At 44.2% G+C, this 14,662-nt stretch overlaps 1 protein-coding gene across 2 annotated transcripts in view; it reads left to right on the forward strand.

Annotated features, from left to right (window-relative positions):
- CFAP52 (cilia and flagella associated protein 52) overlaps positions 1-14,662 on the forward strand; it is a 70,260-nt gene that overhangs the window by 26,133 nt on the left and 29,465 nt on the right. For both annotated transcript variants that reach the window (XM_001118238.5, XM_077970351.1), the window contains 3 exons: positions 991-1,090; positions 3,307-3,423; positions 13,113-13,213. In XM_001118238.5, the coding sequence (XP_001118238.3) occupies positions 991-1,090; positions 3,307-3,423; positions 13,113-13,213 (318 nt within the window). The remainder of the gene's footprint in view (positions 1-990; positions 1,091-3,306; positions 3,424-13,112; positions 13,214-14,662) is intronic.

The raw sequence follows: 14,662 nt of genomic DNA on the forward strand, positions 1-14,662 counted from the left end.
CAAAAAAACTAGCCGGGCGAGGTGGCGGGCGCCTGTAGTCCCAGCTACTCGGGAGGCTGAGGCAGGAGAACGGCGTAAACCCGGGAGGCGGAGCTTGCAGTGAGCTGAGATCCGGCCACTGCACTCCAGCCTGGGTGACAGAGCAAGACTCCGTCTCAAAAAAAAAAAAAAAAAAAAATGGTAATTATACAAGGTAAGGCATATGTTCAATAGCTTGATTTTGCTATTCTGCAATGTGTATATGTATATAAACCTCATGATGTACACCATAAATATATATTATTTTTACTTGTCAATTCGAAAGAAAGAAAAGAAGGCCAGGTGTGGTAGCTTATGCCTGTAATCCCAGCACTTTAGGAGGCCGAAGTGGGCAGATCATGAGGTCAACAGATTGAGACCATTCTGGCCAACATGGTGAAACCCTGCCTCTACTAAAAATACAAAAATTAGCCGGCCATGGTGGCGGGCACCTGTAGTTCCAGCTACTCGAGAGGCTGAGGCAGGAGAATGGCTTGAACCTGGGAGGTGGAGGTTGCAGTGAGGCGAGATAGCACCATTGCACTCCAGCCTGGCGATAGAGCGAGGCTCTGTCTAAACCAGAAAGAAAGAGAGAGAGAGAGAGAAAGAAAGAAAGAGGAAAGAAAAGAACAAAGAGGAAGAAATTTAAGAAGCTGTGATTTGCTCTGCCCTTGTTCTCATGCTTACGTGTGTGTTTGTTTTCCGTACAGCGGGGAGTGTGCACTTCAGAGTGAGAGGGAGATGGGTGTGAATCCTGCTCTGCTGTGTTCGAGCTCCGCACTTTCTTATTTGGGAGGGGGGATCACAAAACCTGCTTCATGGTGCTGTTATGAGAATCAAATAAAAGATCTTTCATAGTGCACTAGGCCATAACGAAGCCTTGAAAATGTTTAGATCTCTTCCCTTCAGTTTCAGGGATGAAGTGATTATTCCATGGGTGTCCATTTGATTGTGACTTTTTTTCTTTTATAGTGGGACAATTCGAGTATGGGAACTGGATCTTCCAAATAGAAAAATCTGGCCAACTGAGTGCCAAACAGGACAGATGAAGAGAATAGTCATGAGTATTGGAGTAAGTATTAATCAAGCATTAAGTAACAATTAGCACACATACCTGTTAGCAGTACTGGCCAAGGTGTTTGTATGTGTGTACATGGGGCTGGGGATAGGAAGGTGGGGAATAGACATAGGGGGTGTTGACTGAAGAAGCTCACCTTGGCCTGGCGCGGTGGCTCACACCTGTAATCCCAGCACTTTGGGAGGCAGAGGTGGGTGGATCACCTGAGCTCAGGAGTTCAAGACCAGCCTGACCAACATGGAGAAACCTTATCTGTACTAAAAATACAAAATTAGCTGGGCGTCGTGGCATATTCCTGTAATCCCAGCTACTTGGGAGGCTGAGGGGGGAGAATCGCTTGAACCTGGGAGGCGGAGGTTGCGGTGAGCCGAGATTGCACCACTCCACCCCAGCCTGGGCAACAAGAGCAAAACTCTGTCTCCTGGCCAACATGGTGAAACCTTGTCTCTTCCAAAAATACAAAAATTAGCCAGGTGTGGTGGTGGGTGCCTGTAATCCCAGCTGCTCAGGAGGTTGAGGCAGGAGAATTGCTTGAACCCGGGAGGCAGAAGTTGAGGTGAGCTGGGATCACGCCACTGCGCTCCAGCCTGGGCAACAGAGTGACACTCTGTTTCAAAAAGAAGAAAAAGTTGGCCGGGCGTGGTGGCTCAAGCCTGTAATCCCAGCACTTTGGGAGGCCGAGACAGGAGGATCACGAGGTCAGGAGATCGAGACCATCCTGGCCAACATGGTGAAACCCCGTCTCTACTAAAAAAATACAAAAAAACTAGCCGGGTGAGGTGGCGGGCGCCTGTAGTCCCAGCTACTTGGGAGGCTGAGGCAGGAGAATGGCGTGAACCTGGGAGGCGGAACTTGCAGTGAGCTGAGATCTGGCCACTGCACTCCAGCCTGGGTGACAGAGCGAGACTCCGTCTCAAAAAAAAAAAAAAAAAAAAAGAAGAAGTTCACCTCTGCCACACCCTTTAGGAGTCAGGGAAGAGTCACCTAGACACAGCACAGGTAAACCTTGTTTTACTGGAATCTAGGCTGTCATTAAACACCCAAAGCCTGCCTCACCTGGACGAAAGCACTGTAGCCCGTGGCACTCAGGGCCCACAGCACATTCCTATGTCACTGATGCTATTTCTGCTACTGAAAATAAAGTTTCTGACCAAGAAATCCATTGTTGAAATGCAGTCTCTTCCATACAGATAAATTATTAACATATTTTAAATGTGGATTTATATATTCAGGTTGTGTATTCCTTATCTGATATGCTTATAGCCAGAAGTGTTTTGAATTTTGGATGTTTTTCAGATTTTGCAGTATTTGCATTACACTTACCAGTTCAGCATCTCTAATCTGAAAATTCAAAATTTGACATGTGCCAGTGAGCACTTCCTTGGAGTGTCACATCAGCACTCAAACATTTCCGATTTTGGAGCATTTCAGATTTTAGATTTTTGGATTAAGGATACTCAGCCTGTATAACTTCATTCTCCAGGGACTGATTCCTCTGGTTTAATGCATAGTCATTTTATGAATCTAGACTTTGGAAAATATGAGATAAAGCAAAATTTTGGAGGAGCACACCTTTATCCTAGGAGCCCTTAAGAGATGTCTCAAAAGTCTGAACTGACAGAGGATGCCTGTTAACATCAGACCTAGACAGACATCAAGTGAAACGCACAGGCTAATTGGAGTTGGATATTTCCTCCCATCCTATGTGTAGCCCTAACCCTGCTCCCCTCAGCTGTTCTGACCCATCTTTGAGCCTGAGGAAATAGAAGCAGCCCTGAGCACCTTTACAAGTCTTCCTGGGGTGCCAGAGGAACCTCATCCCATTCCTGAGCAGGGGTTCATGGGCATCACTGAGGACATCCGGGTCTTCAAGATTTATTTATTTATTTATTTATTTTTCCTGAGACAGAGTTTTGCTCTTGTTGCCCAGGCTGGAGTGCAGTGGAGCAATCTCGGCTCACCGCAACCTCCGCCTCCCAGGTTCAAGCGATTCTTCCGCCTCAGCCTCCCGAGTAGCTGGGATTACAGGAATGCGCCACGACGCTCAGCTAATTTTCTGTTTTTAGTAGAGACAGGGTTTCTCCATGTTGGTCAGACTGGTCTTGAACTCCTGAGCTCAGGTGATCCGCCTGCCTCGGCCTCCCAAAGTGCTGGGATTACAGGTGTGAGCCACCGCGCCTGGCCAAGATTTCTTTTTCTTGCTTCTTCAGATGGCCGACGATGATAGCTTTTTCTACCTTGGCACCACGACTGGAGATATTCTAAAAATGAACCCCAGGACTAAACTGCTGACAGATGCAGGGCCTGCGAAGGACAAATTCAGTTTGGTGAGTAGAGACCATCACCACTGCCCTGCCATTTTTCTCCCTTCACTAGCAGTATGTACTTCTTTTTTTTTTCCTTTTTGAGACAGAGTCTTCTTCTGTCGCCCAGGCTGGAGTGCAGTGGCATGATCTTGGCTCACTGCAACTTCCGCCTCCCTGGTTCAAGCGATTGTCCCTCCTCAGCCTCTCAAGTAGCTGAGACTACAGGCGTGCCCCACCATACCCGACTAATTTTTGTATTTTTCAGTAGAGACAGGGTTTCATCATGTTGGCCAGGCTGGTCTTGAACTCCTGACCTCAGGTGATGCGCCCACCTTGGTCTTTCAAAGTGCTGGGATTACAGGTGTGAGTCACCGCACCTGGCCAAAGCACACTTTCTTAATGAAGAAAGAGTTTGTGGGAAAACATAAAAAGTCAGTGATGGACCCAAAGCCACATCTCAATTTGCAAGGTACATTGGCCAGTTCTCTATGCCCTCATCCCTGGTTTTTATTCAGGGTAAAGACATTTCTAGGTGTCCTGAATTAGGGAATCAGAACCACATTTATGTTCACCTCTTCAAAGCATAGGGCCCGTTGCTTTGTGATTTTAAACCACATTGGTTCCAGCCCCATTGCCATACATAAGTGTGCTCTTTGATCTATAAAACTATATAAAAATTTTTGTCTACTGTACTAACTAGATCTTAGATTTTAGCCTCAGCTGACATTATAAGTCGCGAAAAAGACCTATAAATAGTCAACTGTTTATATTTACAGAATTCCTCGCAATTCTAGTTAAAAGGACAGTTAGAGACTTTGATATTTACACCAAAATAAAAAGCTACCATCAAAGGATCATTTTATATAATAAGTGCTGCTATTTCCAGCAGCCCAGAAACTCACTAGGGCTTTTTCTACTAAACTTTGAATTTAAAAGCTTGTACTAGGTTCTGCACCTGCCTATCTCATTTCTGATAACAGAACAGATGGTTCTAACTAAGCTTAGATACTTTTCCACGTAGCAGATATTCTCAAGAAACTTTGAAATACTGCACTGTGTTCCTGGGAAAATGTCAGAGTTTTCTTAGTCACATAATCATTTAATATTCAAGCATTCAAGGAGATGCATAACAAGAGGGGAAAACTATAGTGTAAGTAGAGAAGAGTTAAGAAATAATTCTACAAGAGATTGAAGTGTAGCTTTTCAAGTGTGTTTTTCTAATTCTTTTTAGGATAGGAATTCTTTTTTTATTATTACACTTTAAGTTCTGGGATACATGTGCAGAACGTGCAGGTTTGTTACGTAGGTATACATGTGCCATGGTGGTTTGCTGCACCCATCAACCCGTCATCTACATTAGGTATTTCTCCTAACGCTATCCCTCTTCTAGCCCCCAACCCCCGACAGGCCCCAGTATGTGATCTTCCCCTCCCTGTGTCCATGTGTTCTCGTTGTTCAACTCCCACTTATGAGTGAGAACATGTGGTGTTTGGTTTTCTGTTCCTGTGTTAGTTTGCTGAGAATGATGGTTTCCAGCTTCACCATGTCCCTGCAAAGGACATGAACTCATCCTTTTTTATGGCTGCATAGTAGTCCATGGTGTATATGTGCCATATTTTCTTTCTATCCAGTCTATCATTGATGGGCATTTGGGTTGGTTCCAAGTCTTTGCTATTGTGAGTAGTGCCACAATAAACATACGTATGCATGTAGAATGATTTGTAATCCTTTGGGTATATACCTAGTAATAGGATTCCTGGGTCAAATGGTATTTCTGGTTCTAGATCCTTGAAGAATCACCACACCATCTTCCACAATGGTTGAACTAATTTACGCTCCCAACAGTGTAAAAGTGTTCCTGTTTCTCCACATCCTCTCCAGCATCTGTTATTTCCTGACTTTTTAATGATCGCCATTCTAACTGGTGTGAGATAGTATCTCACTGTGGTTTTGATTTGCATTTCTCTAATGACCAGTGATGATGAGCTTTTTTTCATATGTTTGTTGGCCGCAGAAATGTCTTCTTTTGCAAATTGTCTGTTCATATAGGATAGGAATTCTAATATATTAAACAAATAAAAACAAAGCACATCAGGTTAAGCAGAGCAAGTCTTAGAGGCCTGCCAGTGCCAACTCCTGAGATGCCACCAAAGGGCTCCATATAACACTACCTGAAAACTACTGGATTTTTTGTTTTGTTTTGTTTTCCTAGCACTTGGGAACTAAATATCTCTCTAGCAAAGATGCTGGCTGTCTTAGGGTTTCTCAAACCTTTTGCACTTAAGTCACCTGTGGATGCTGAAATTCTTAACCATGCAGGTCTGATGGTCAACTCCACAAGGCAATGGTTCCAAGACACCTTTTCCATGGGTGAAAAGAAAATAATTCCTGTGGAATGAAGGGATAGGAGGTGTCACTGAAGATGTTTCGTTTCAATATCAAGTGATCTTACCCACTTTGAAACTCTACTTAAATATTTATTCAGGCCAGGCCGGTGGCTCACACCTGTAATCCCAGCACTCCGGGAGGTCGAGGTGGGCAGACTGCTTGAGTCCAGGAGTTCAAGTCCAGCCTGGGTGACATGGTGAAACCCCCTCTCTACAAAAAATATGAAAATTAGCTGGGCATGATGGAGCATGCCTGTAGTCCCAGCTACTCAGGAGGCTGGGGCAGAGGAGGCGGTGAGCTGAGATTAAACCACTGCACTCTAGCCTGTGTGACAGAGTGAGACCCTGTCTCAAAAAAATAAATAAATAAAAATTGCTTTATGGTTAGAAAGGCAAATAATTGGAAAGGTTTAAAACTGACCTGTTGGCTAGGTGCGGTGGCTTATGCTTGTAATCCCAGCATTTTAGGAGGCCGAGATGGGCAGAAAACTTGAGGTCAGGAGTTCAAGATCAGCCTTGCCAACATGGTGAAACAGCGTCTCTACTAAAAATACAAAAATTAGCCAGGTATGGTGGCATGTGCCTGTAATCCCAGCTACTCGGAAGGCTGAGGCAGGCGAATCACTTGAGTCTGGGAGGTGGAGGCTGCAGTAACCAAGATCACGTCACTGCACTCCAGCCTGGGCAACAGAGTGAGACCCTGTCTCAAACAAAAAAAAAGAAAACTAAAACAAAAAAAAACCTTAAACTAAAATTGACCTATTAGGCATACAGTACTAAAACGAAGATGATGATGATGACAATGATAATAAAAGTACATGCTGTATAAGATCTGTGTGAGGAAAACTATAAAACCGTGACAAAATAAATCAAGTAAGAACTAAATATATATTTCTCCTTTCCTTTTTCTTTCTTTCTTTCTTTTTTTTTTTTTTGGAACAGAGTCTCACTCTGTCGCCCAGGCTGGAGTGGCACGATCTTGGCTCACTGCAAGCTCTGCCTCCCGGGTTCGCGCCATTCTCCTGCCTCAGCCTCCCGAGTAGCTGGGACTATAGGCACCCGCCACCATGCCCGGCTAATGTTTTGTATTTTTAGTAGAGATGGAGTTTCACCGTGTTAGCCAGGATGGTCTCGATCTCCTGAGCTTGTGATCCGCCTGCCTCGGCCTCTCAAAATGCTGGGATTACAGGCGTGAGCCACTGCACCTGGCCCTAAGTAGATATTTCATGTTCATGGATAGGAAGACTCAATATTGTTCAGATATGAGTTCTTCTTAATTTGAACTATAGATTTAATGCAATCCCAATAAACATCCCAGAAAGTTATTTTGTGGCTATAGACAAACTTATTCTACCGTTTACACAGAGGGGCAAAAGCCTCAGAGCAGAAAGCACAATATTGATACCTAATGTAGATGACGGGTTGATGGGTGCAGCAAACCACCATGGCACGTGTATACCTATGTAACAAACCTGCATGTTCTGCACATGTATCCCAGAACTTAAAGTATAATTTTTTTAAAAGGAAAGCACAGTATTGAAGAACACAGTTGGAGGAGTGATACTACCAGATTTCAAGACTTGTCAGAAAACTACAGTAATTAAGACAGTGTAGTGTTGGTGAAAGAATAAATAAATGGATCAATGGGACAGAATAGAGAGCCCAAAAAGGAATTCACATAAATACAGTCAACTGATCTTTGGTGAAGGAGCAAAGCAAATACAATGGAAAAAAGATAGTCTTTTTAATAAATAATGCTCAACAACTGGAAAACCAAAAAAAAAAAAAAAAAAAAAAGCCTAGATACAGACTTTATACCTTTCACAAAAATTAACTCAAAATGGATTACAGACCTAAAACACAAAACACTAAAACTCCTGAAAGATAAAATCCAGAAGATCTAAGGTTTGATGATAACTTTTAGCTATAATACCAAAGACATGGCCTGTGAAAGAAAGAATTGAAAAGCTGGACTTTCTTAAAATCAAAAATTCTGCTGGATGAAAGACACCATCAAGAGAATGAAAAGTAAAGATACAGAGTGAGAGAAAATATTGGCAAAAGACATACCTGAATAAGGACTGTTACCCAAAATATACAGATAACCTTTTTTTTTTTTTTTGAGACGCAGTCTCGCTCTGTTGCCCAGGATGGAGTGCAGTGGGGTGATCTCGGCTCAATGCAAGCTCCACCTCCTGGGTTCACGCCATTCTCCTTCCTCACCTTCCCAAGTAGCTGGGACTACAGGTGCCCACCACCACGACTGGCTAATATTTTGTTTTGTTTTGTTTTGTTTTTAGCAGAGACAGGGTTTCACCATGTTAGCCAGGATGGTCTCGATCTCCAGACCTCGTGATCCACCTGCCTCGGCCTCCCAAAGTGCTAAGATTATAGGTGTGAGCCACTGTGCCCAGCCTATACAAAGAACTTTTAAAACTCGACAATAAGAAATGGGTCAAAGACCTTAACTGCCACCTCACCTAAAGAAGATATAGAGGCCAGGCGCGGTGGCTCAAGCCTGTGATCCCAGCACTTTGGGAGGCCGAGACGGGTGGATCACAAGGTCAGAAGATTGAGACCATCCTGGCTAACACGGTGAAACCCCGTCTCTACTAAAAAATACAAAAAACTAGCCGGGCAAGGTGGCGGGCGCCTGTAATCCCAGCTACTCGGGAGGCTGAGGCAGGAGAATGGCGTGAACCTGGGAGGTGGAGCTTGCAGTGAGCTGAGATCCGGCCACTGCACTCCAGCCCAGGGGACAGAGCGAGACTCCATCTCAAAAAAAAAAGAAGATATACAAGATGGTGGCTGGGCATGTTGGCTCACTCCTGTAATCTCAGCACTTTGGGAGGCAGAGGTGGGTGGATCACTTGAGGTCAGGAGTATAAGACCAGTGGGGTCAACGTGGTGAAGCCTGTCTCTACTAAAACCACAAAAATTAGCCAAGTGTGGTGGTACGAGCCTGTAATCCCAGCTACTAGGGAGGCTGAGGCAGGAGAATCACTTGAACCCGGGAGGTGGAGGTTGTAGTGAGCCGAGATTGCGCCACTGCACTCCAGCCTGTGGGACAGAGCAAGACTCTGTCTCAAAAAAAAAAAAAAAAAAAGAAGAAGAAGAAGATACACAGATGGCAAGTAAGCATATGGAAAGATACTCTACATCTTATATCAGCCGGGAAATGTAATTAAAACAGCAATGAGACACCACTACATACCTTTTCAAATGGCCAAAGTCCAGAACACTCACAACACCTAGTATTGACAGAGATGGAGAGCAATAAGTACCATTGTTCATTGCTGATGGGAATGCAAAATAGTATGGCCACTGTGGAAGATAGTTCAGTGGTTTCTTGCAAAATTAAACATACTCTTACCGTGTAATCCAGCAATTGCACTCCTTGCTATTTACCCAAAGGAGCTAAAAACTTACGTTCACACAAGAACCTGCACACAGACGTTTATAGAAGCTTTATCCATAGTTGCCAAAATTTGGAAGCAACCAAGATGTCCTTCACTAAGTAAAGGGATACATCCAAACAATGGAATATTAATCAGTACTAAAAAGAAACGAGCTATAAAGTCAGGAAAAGTCTTTATAGGAAAAGAAGGAAACTGAGATGCACATTACTGAGTGAAAGATGCCAGTCTGAAAAGACTACACACCGTTTGATTCTAGCTATATGACATTCTGGAAAAGGCAAAATTAAGGAGACAATGAAAAGATCAGGATAGGCATGGTGGCTGACGCCTATAATCCCAACACTTTGGGAGGCCGAGGTGGGCGGATCACGAGGTCAGGAGATCGAGACCATCCTGGCCAACATGGTAAAACTCCATGTCCACTAAAAATACAAAAATTAGCCGGCGTCATGGCGTGTGCCTATGATCCCAGCTACTCAGGAGGCTGAGGCAGGAGAATTGCTTGAACTCAGGAGGTGGAGGTTGCAGTGAGCTGAGATCACGCCATTGTACTTCAGCCTGGCGACAGAGTGAGACTCCATCTTAAAAAAAAAAAAAAAAGGCCGGGCGCGGTGGCTCAAGCCTGTAATCCCAGCACTTTGGGAGGCCGAGGCGGGCGGATCACAAAGGTCAGGAGATCGAGACCACAGTGAAACCCCGTCTCTACTAAAAATACAAAAAATTAGCCGGGCGCGGTGGCGGGCGCCTGTAGTCCCAGCTACTCAGGAGGCTGAGGCAGGAGAATGGCGTGAACCCGGGAGGCGGAGCTTGCAGTGAGCCGAGATCGCGCCACTGCACTCCAGCCTGGGCGACAGAGCGAGACTCCGTCTCAAAAAAAAAAAAAAAAAAAAAAAGATAAGTGCTTGCCATGGGTTAGTGGGGAGGGAGGGTGAATAGGTAAAACACAGAGGATGCTTTGGATGGTGAAACTATTCTGTATGACACTATCATGGTAAATATATGTGGCTATTAATTTGTCCAAACACAGAGAGTATACAATGCGAAGAGGAAACCCTAATGTACACAATGGGTTGTGGGTGATAATGATGTGTCCACATAGGTTTATTAGCTGTCATATATCTACTCTGCTGGAAGATATTGATAATGGGAGAGGCTCTTTAGCTGTGGGGTAAAGAAGTACTGGGGAAACCTCGAATACTTGTATCTTCTGTTTAATTTTGCTGTGAACTTAAAACTGCTCTAAAAAAAATAGCCTAGTAAAAACAAAAATAGGCCAGGCAAGGTGGCTCATGCCTGTAATCTTAGTGCTCTGGGAGGCCAAGGCAGGAGGATCATTTGAGGCTGGAGTTTGAGGCCAGCCTGGGCAGCATAGAAAGACCCTATCTCTATGAAGAGTTTTTAAAAATTAGCCGTCATGGTAGCATACATCTATAGTCCTGGCTACTCGGGAGGCTGAGGCAGAGAATTGCTTCATCCCAGGAGTTCATGGTTACAGTGAGCTGTGGTTGTGTGACTACACTGCAGCCTGGGTGGTAGAGACCCTGTCTCCAAAGTACACACACACACACACACACACACATGAACGTGCAAACAAAAAAATGGTGTGTGTCAATAAATGCTGATGTGTCAGACATGGTGCAAAACCCCTTCCTTACATGATCTCATTCGATCCTCATAAACGCCTAATGAGATAGGTACCATTTTCATCCCTGCTTTACCGATGAGAAGACTGAGGCTCATACCATTGGAGATCTCCTGGCTCGCAAGTAGTAGAGCTGAGATTTCAACCCAGGCCGACTGGCTCCAGAACTCGTGCACTTGAATGACGTCACTTGAATGACGTCAGTTGTAGTTTTAAAAAGTTTATTTAGAAATCACACATATGTAGCTTCGAGGCTCTGTTGAACTCTTTACCGCTCGCATCCCCAAGTCCCCAAACAAATGCTACAAAGATTCACTCCAGGTTGTCCCCTCACAGGCCGAGCCTTCATCCTGTTGTCCTGCTGAGGCACTTTGGAAGTTAGGGGTGAGGAGTGGAAACCGGGGAGCATATAATTCTGGTCCTCGCCTTCACATTCTCGAGCCTTGGTTTCTCTTCTCAGTCACAAAATGTCTTTTGAGCCACAACAGGCTAAATTCAGTTTAAAGTAACTTGAAAGAGCATGGTATTTGTTTTATAATATTCAAAATTCATTAAGACACAAACCTATACAGTCATTAGCTATATTGATAGTTTTAAAATTGAATGTTGTGGCCAAGTGCAGTGGCTCACACCTGTAATCCCATCACTTTGGGAGGCTGAGGCAGGAGGATCCCTTCAGGTGAGGAGTTCGAGACCAGCCTGGCCAACATGGCGAAACCCCATCTCTACTGAAAATACAAAAATTGGCTGGGCACAGTGGCTCACACCTGCAATCCCAGCACTTTGGGAGGCCAAGGCAGGTGGATCACGAGGTCAGGAGATCGAGACCATCCTGGCTAACACGGTGAAACCCCATCTCTACTAAAAAGATACAAAAAATTAGCTGGGCATGGTGGTGGGCGCCTGTAGTCCCAGCTACTCGGGAGGCTGAGGCAGGAGAATGGCGTGAACCCGGGAGGCAGAGCTTGCAGTGAGCCAAGACAGGCCTGGGCGACAGAGCAAGACTCCGATTCAAAAAAAAAAGAAAAAAGAAAATACAAAAATTAACCAGGCATGATGGCGCCTGCCTGTAATCCCAGCTACTCTGGTGGCTGAGTCACGAGAATCGCTTGAACCCGGGAGGCAGAGGTTGCAGTGAGTTGAGATCATGCCACTGCACTCCAGTCTGAGTGACAGAGAGAGACTCTGTCTCAAGAAAATAATAATGATAACAAATAAATAAAATGTTGCTCATGCACATTTTAAAATTAGAACTTCACAGTGAATGCTATAAAACAACCAGCATACATCATCAGACTTTTTCTTTGGAGTGAGTAGTGGGGGGCACCCCAACCTTTGAAAAGCACTTTAAATTTTAAATATGTTTCCCCCTCTTACGTAGTACATGTTGTAGTTCAGATAATACAGTCACCAAACAATAAGGAGTCTTTTGTGCTTTCTTGGGATGTTAAATATGGTCCCTTTGCATTTGTGAGAATTAAGTTCTGGTGAAAACAGTGGCAGCTGAGAGACTAGCATTGCTGAGGTTATGCTTATACCTTCTCTTGGCCGTATTTGAGTGGATGTAAAAGTGTTAATTTTTTTTTTTTTTTTTTTTTTTTTTGAGACGGAGTCTCGCTCTGTCGCCCAGGCTGGAGTGCAGTGGCGCGACCTCGGCTCACTGCAAGCTCCGCCTCCCGGGTTCACGCCATTCTCCTGCCTCAGCCTCCCCAGTAGCTGGGACTACAGGCGTCCACCACCACGCCCGGCTAATTTTTTGTATTTTTAGTAGACACAGGGTTTCACCGTGGTCTATCTCCTGACCTTGTGATCCGCCCGCCTCGGCCTCCCAAAGTGCCGGGATTACAGGGCCACCGCGCCCGGCCAAAAGTGTTAATTTTTAAAATATTCAAAATGCACCAGTGGTTTTAGGGAGGAAGCATGATGAAGCCTCTTTGCATCCTGCAGGCCCAGGAGGGTTACTTCCTGGCAAGTGAGCTCGGTGTTGGCATTGAATTCCCTTGGTCAGCCTGGGGGTGCATCGTGAGCAGAACCTTCATGAACGTCCTCCAGGCAATGTGTGCGGCACTGGCATGACTTTGGCCATCTTTTAATTCATCTTTCATTTGGCCTTTTTCTTTTTTTTTTTTAAATTAACATTTGAATTTTTTTAATTGCCATAGGTTTTGGGGGAACAGGTGGTTATTGGTTACATGAGTAAATTCTTCAGTGGTAATTTGTGAGATTTTGGTGCCTTTTTCTTAACACTGTTTCTCCCCGCAGGGAGTGTCAGCTATCAGGTGCCTGAAGATGGGGGGTTTGTTGGTGGGCTCTGGAGCCGGACTCCTGGTCTTCTGTAAAAGCCCTAGCTACAAACCCATCAAGTAAGTTCTGGGCCTCACAGAGTGGGGCTGGGTAGAGACCCACTAAAGGGAGGTTTGCTTAAAGCCGGCAACTCGATGCTATTGGCAAAAGTGATATTTGGTTAAAAAATTTCATCTTGCTGTTAGAATGAGTAGTTGGAATCACAATAGATGGTGGCTTCTTTGCCAATGAAAAGACAAAAGCTTATGTTGAATCAAACCAAAGTAGTCCACTATTATCCAGAGGGACACTGCCCATTTAATAAATACATAAGTTTGCATTTAGCTAATACGTTGAGCCGCGATGAAAGGAATGGGATGTTATAAACTTATCCAACAAATAACCCCCAATGTTAAATGTTCAAAATTGGTTAATTCAATGAAATTTATTATGCAGTGGGTACCTATTATGTGCAAAGCTTTGTGTTAGTCATGCATTTGAATACAATTTATAATAGAAATAGCCAACATTCACCAGCCATTTCTATATGCCAGATACTGTGCTATGTACATTTCTTGGCTCATTTAATCAAAATAAAATGAAACCAAACCTTATGTATTGCCATTAACAAGTACTTATTCAGCACCTCCTCCAACAAAATCAATGTATTAGATGCTATTAATAAAATAAAGAAACATAAGCTATGATCTTTGTCCTCCCAGAACGTACAGACTCGTTTGGGGATAAGGTATATACATATGAAAGAAGTCACTACCAGACAAGACAGTATATTAGCACATGGTCCAGATAAAGTAAAATATATTATGAATGTTGTAGAGATCAGAGAAGAGGATGACCTTCTTGGGATGGAGAGATCAGGGAGGACAGTTCATAGAGGGATGGGCTTAAACAAAACGAGATACCCCACACATGCTCTGTATGGCCTCTGCTACCTCCCAGGAAGCCAGGGGTAGTTGCATACACATTGTAGAAATGAGCATCAGCTGTCTTCATTCAAAGAAATCTGTGTTGAACATTCGTGGTGTACCAGGCACCATTCTAGGTGCTTAGGATATCTCAGTGAATAAAACAAAAAAGGCGAAAAAAAAAAAATCCCTGCCCTCATGGAGCTTACGTTCTAGCAGGAAGGAAAAGGCAATAAATAAGAAACAAAATAAACACGGAAGGTACATAGTATTAGTGACAAATACAATGGAGAAAAATGAATTAGGAGTTAGAGTAAGGGGATTACAGTTTGAATAGAAGCGGGGAGGCCAGGTGCAGTGGTTCATGCCTGTAATTCCAGCACTTTAGGACGTCGAGGCAAGTGCATTGCTTGAGCCCAGGAGTTCCAGACCAGCCTGGAAGCACAGTGAAACCTCATTTCTACAAAAAATACAAAATTTAGCCAGATGTGGTGGCACACACCTGTAGTCCCAGCTACTCAGGAGGCTGAAGCAGGAGGATTGATTGAGGTTGATCAATCAACCTCAAGGTTGAGGCTGGAGTGAGCCATGATTGCAGCACTG

Source organism: Macaca mulatta, chromosome 16, assembly GCF_049350105.2.
Source record: "Macaca mulatta isolate MMU2019108-1 chromosome 16, T2T-MMU8v2.0, whole genome shotgun sequence".
In the NCBI taxonomy this organism is placed as follows: Eukaryota; Metazoa; Chordata; class Mammalia; order Primates; family Cercopithecidae; genus Macaca; species Macaca mulatta.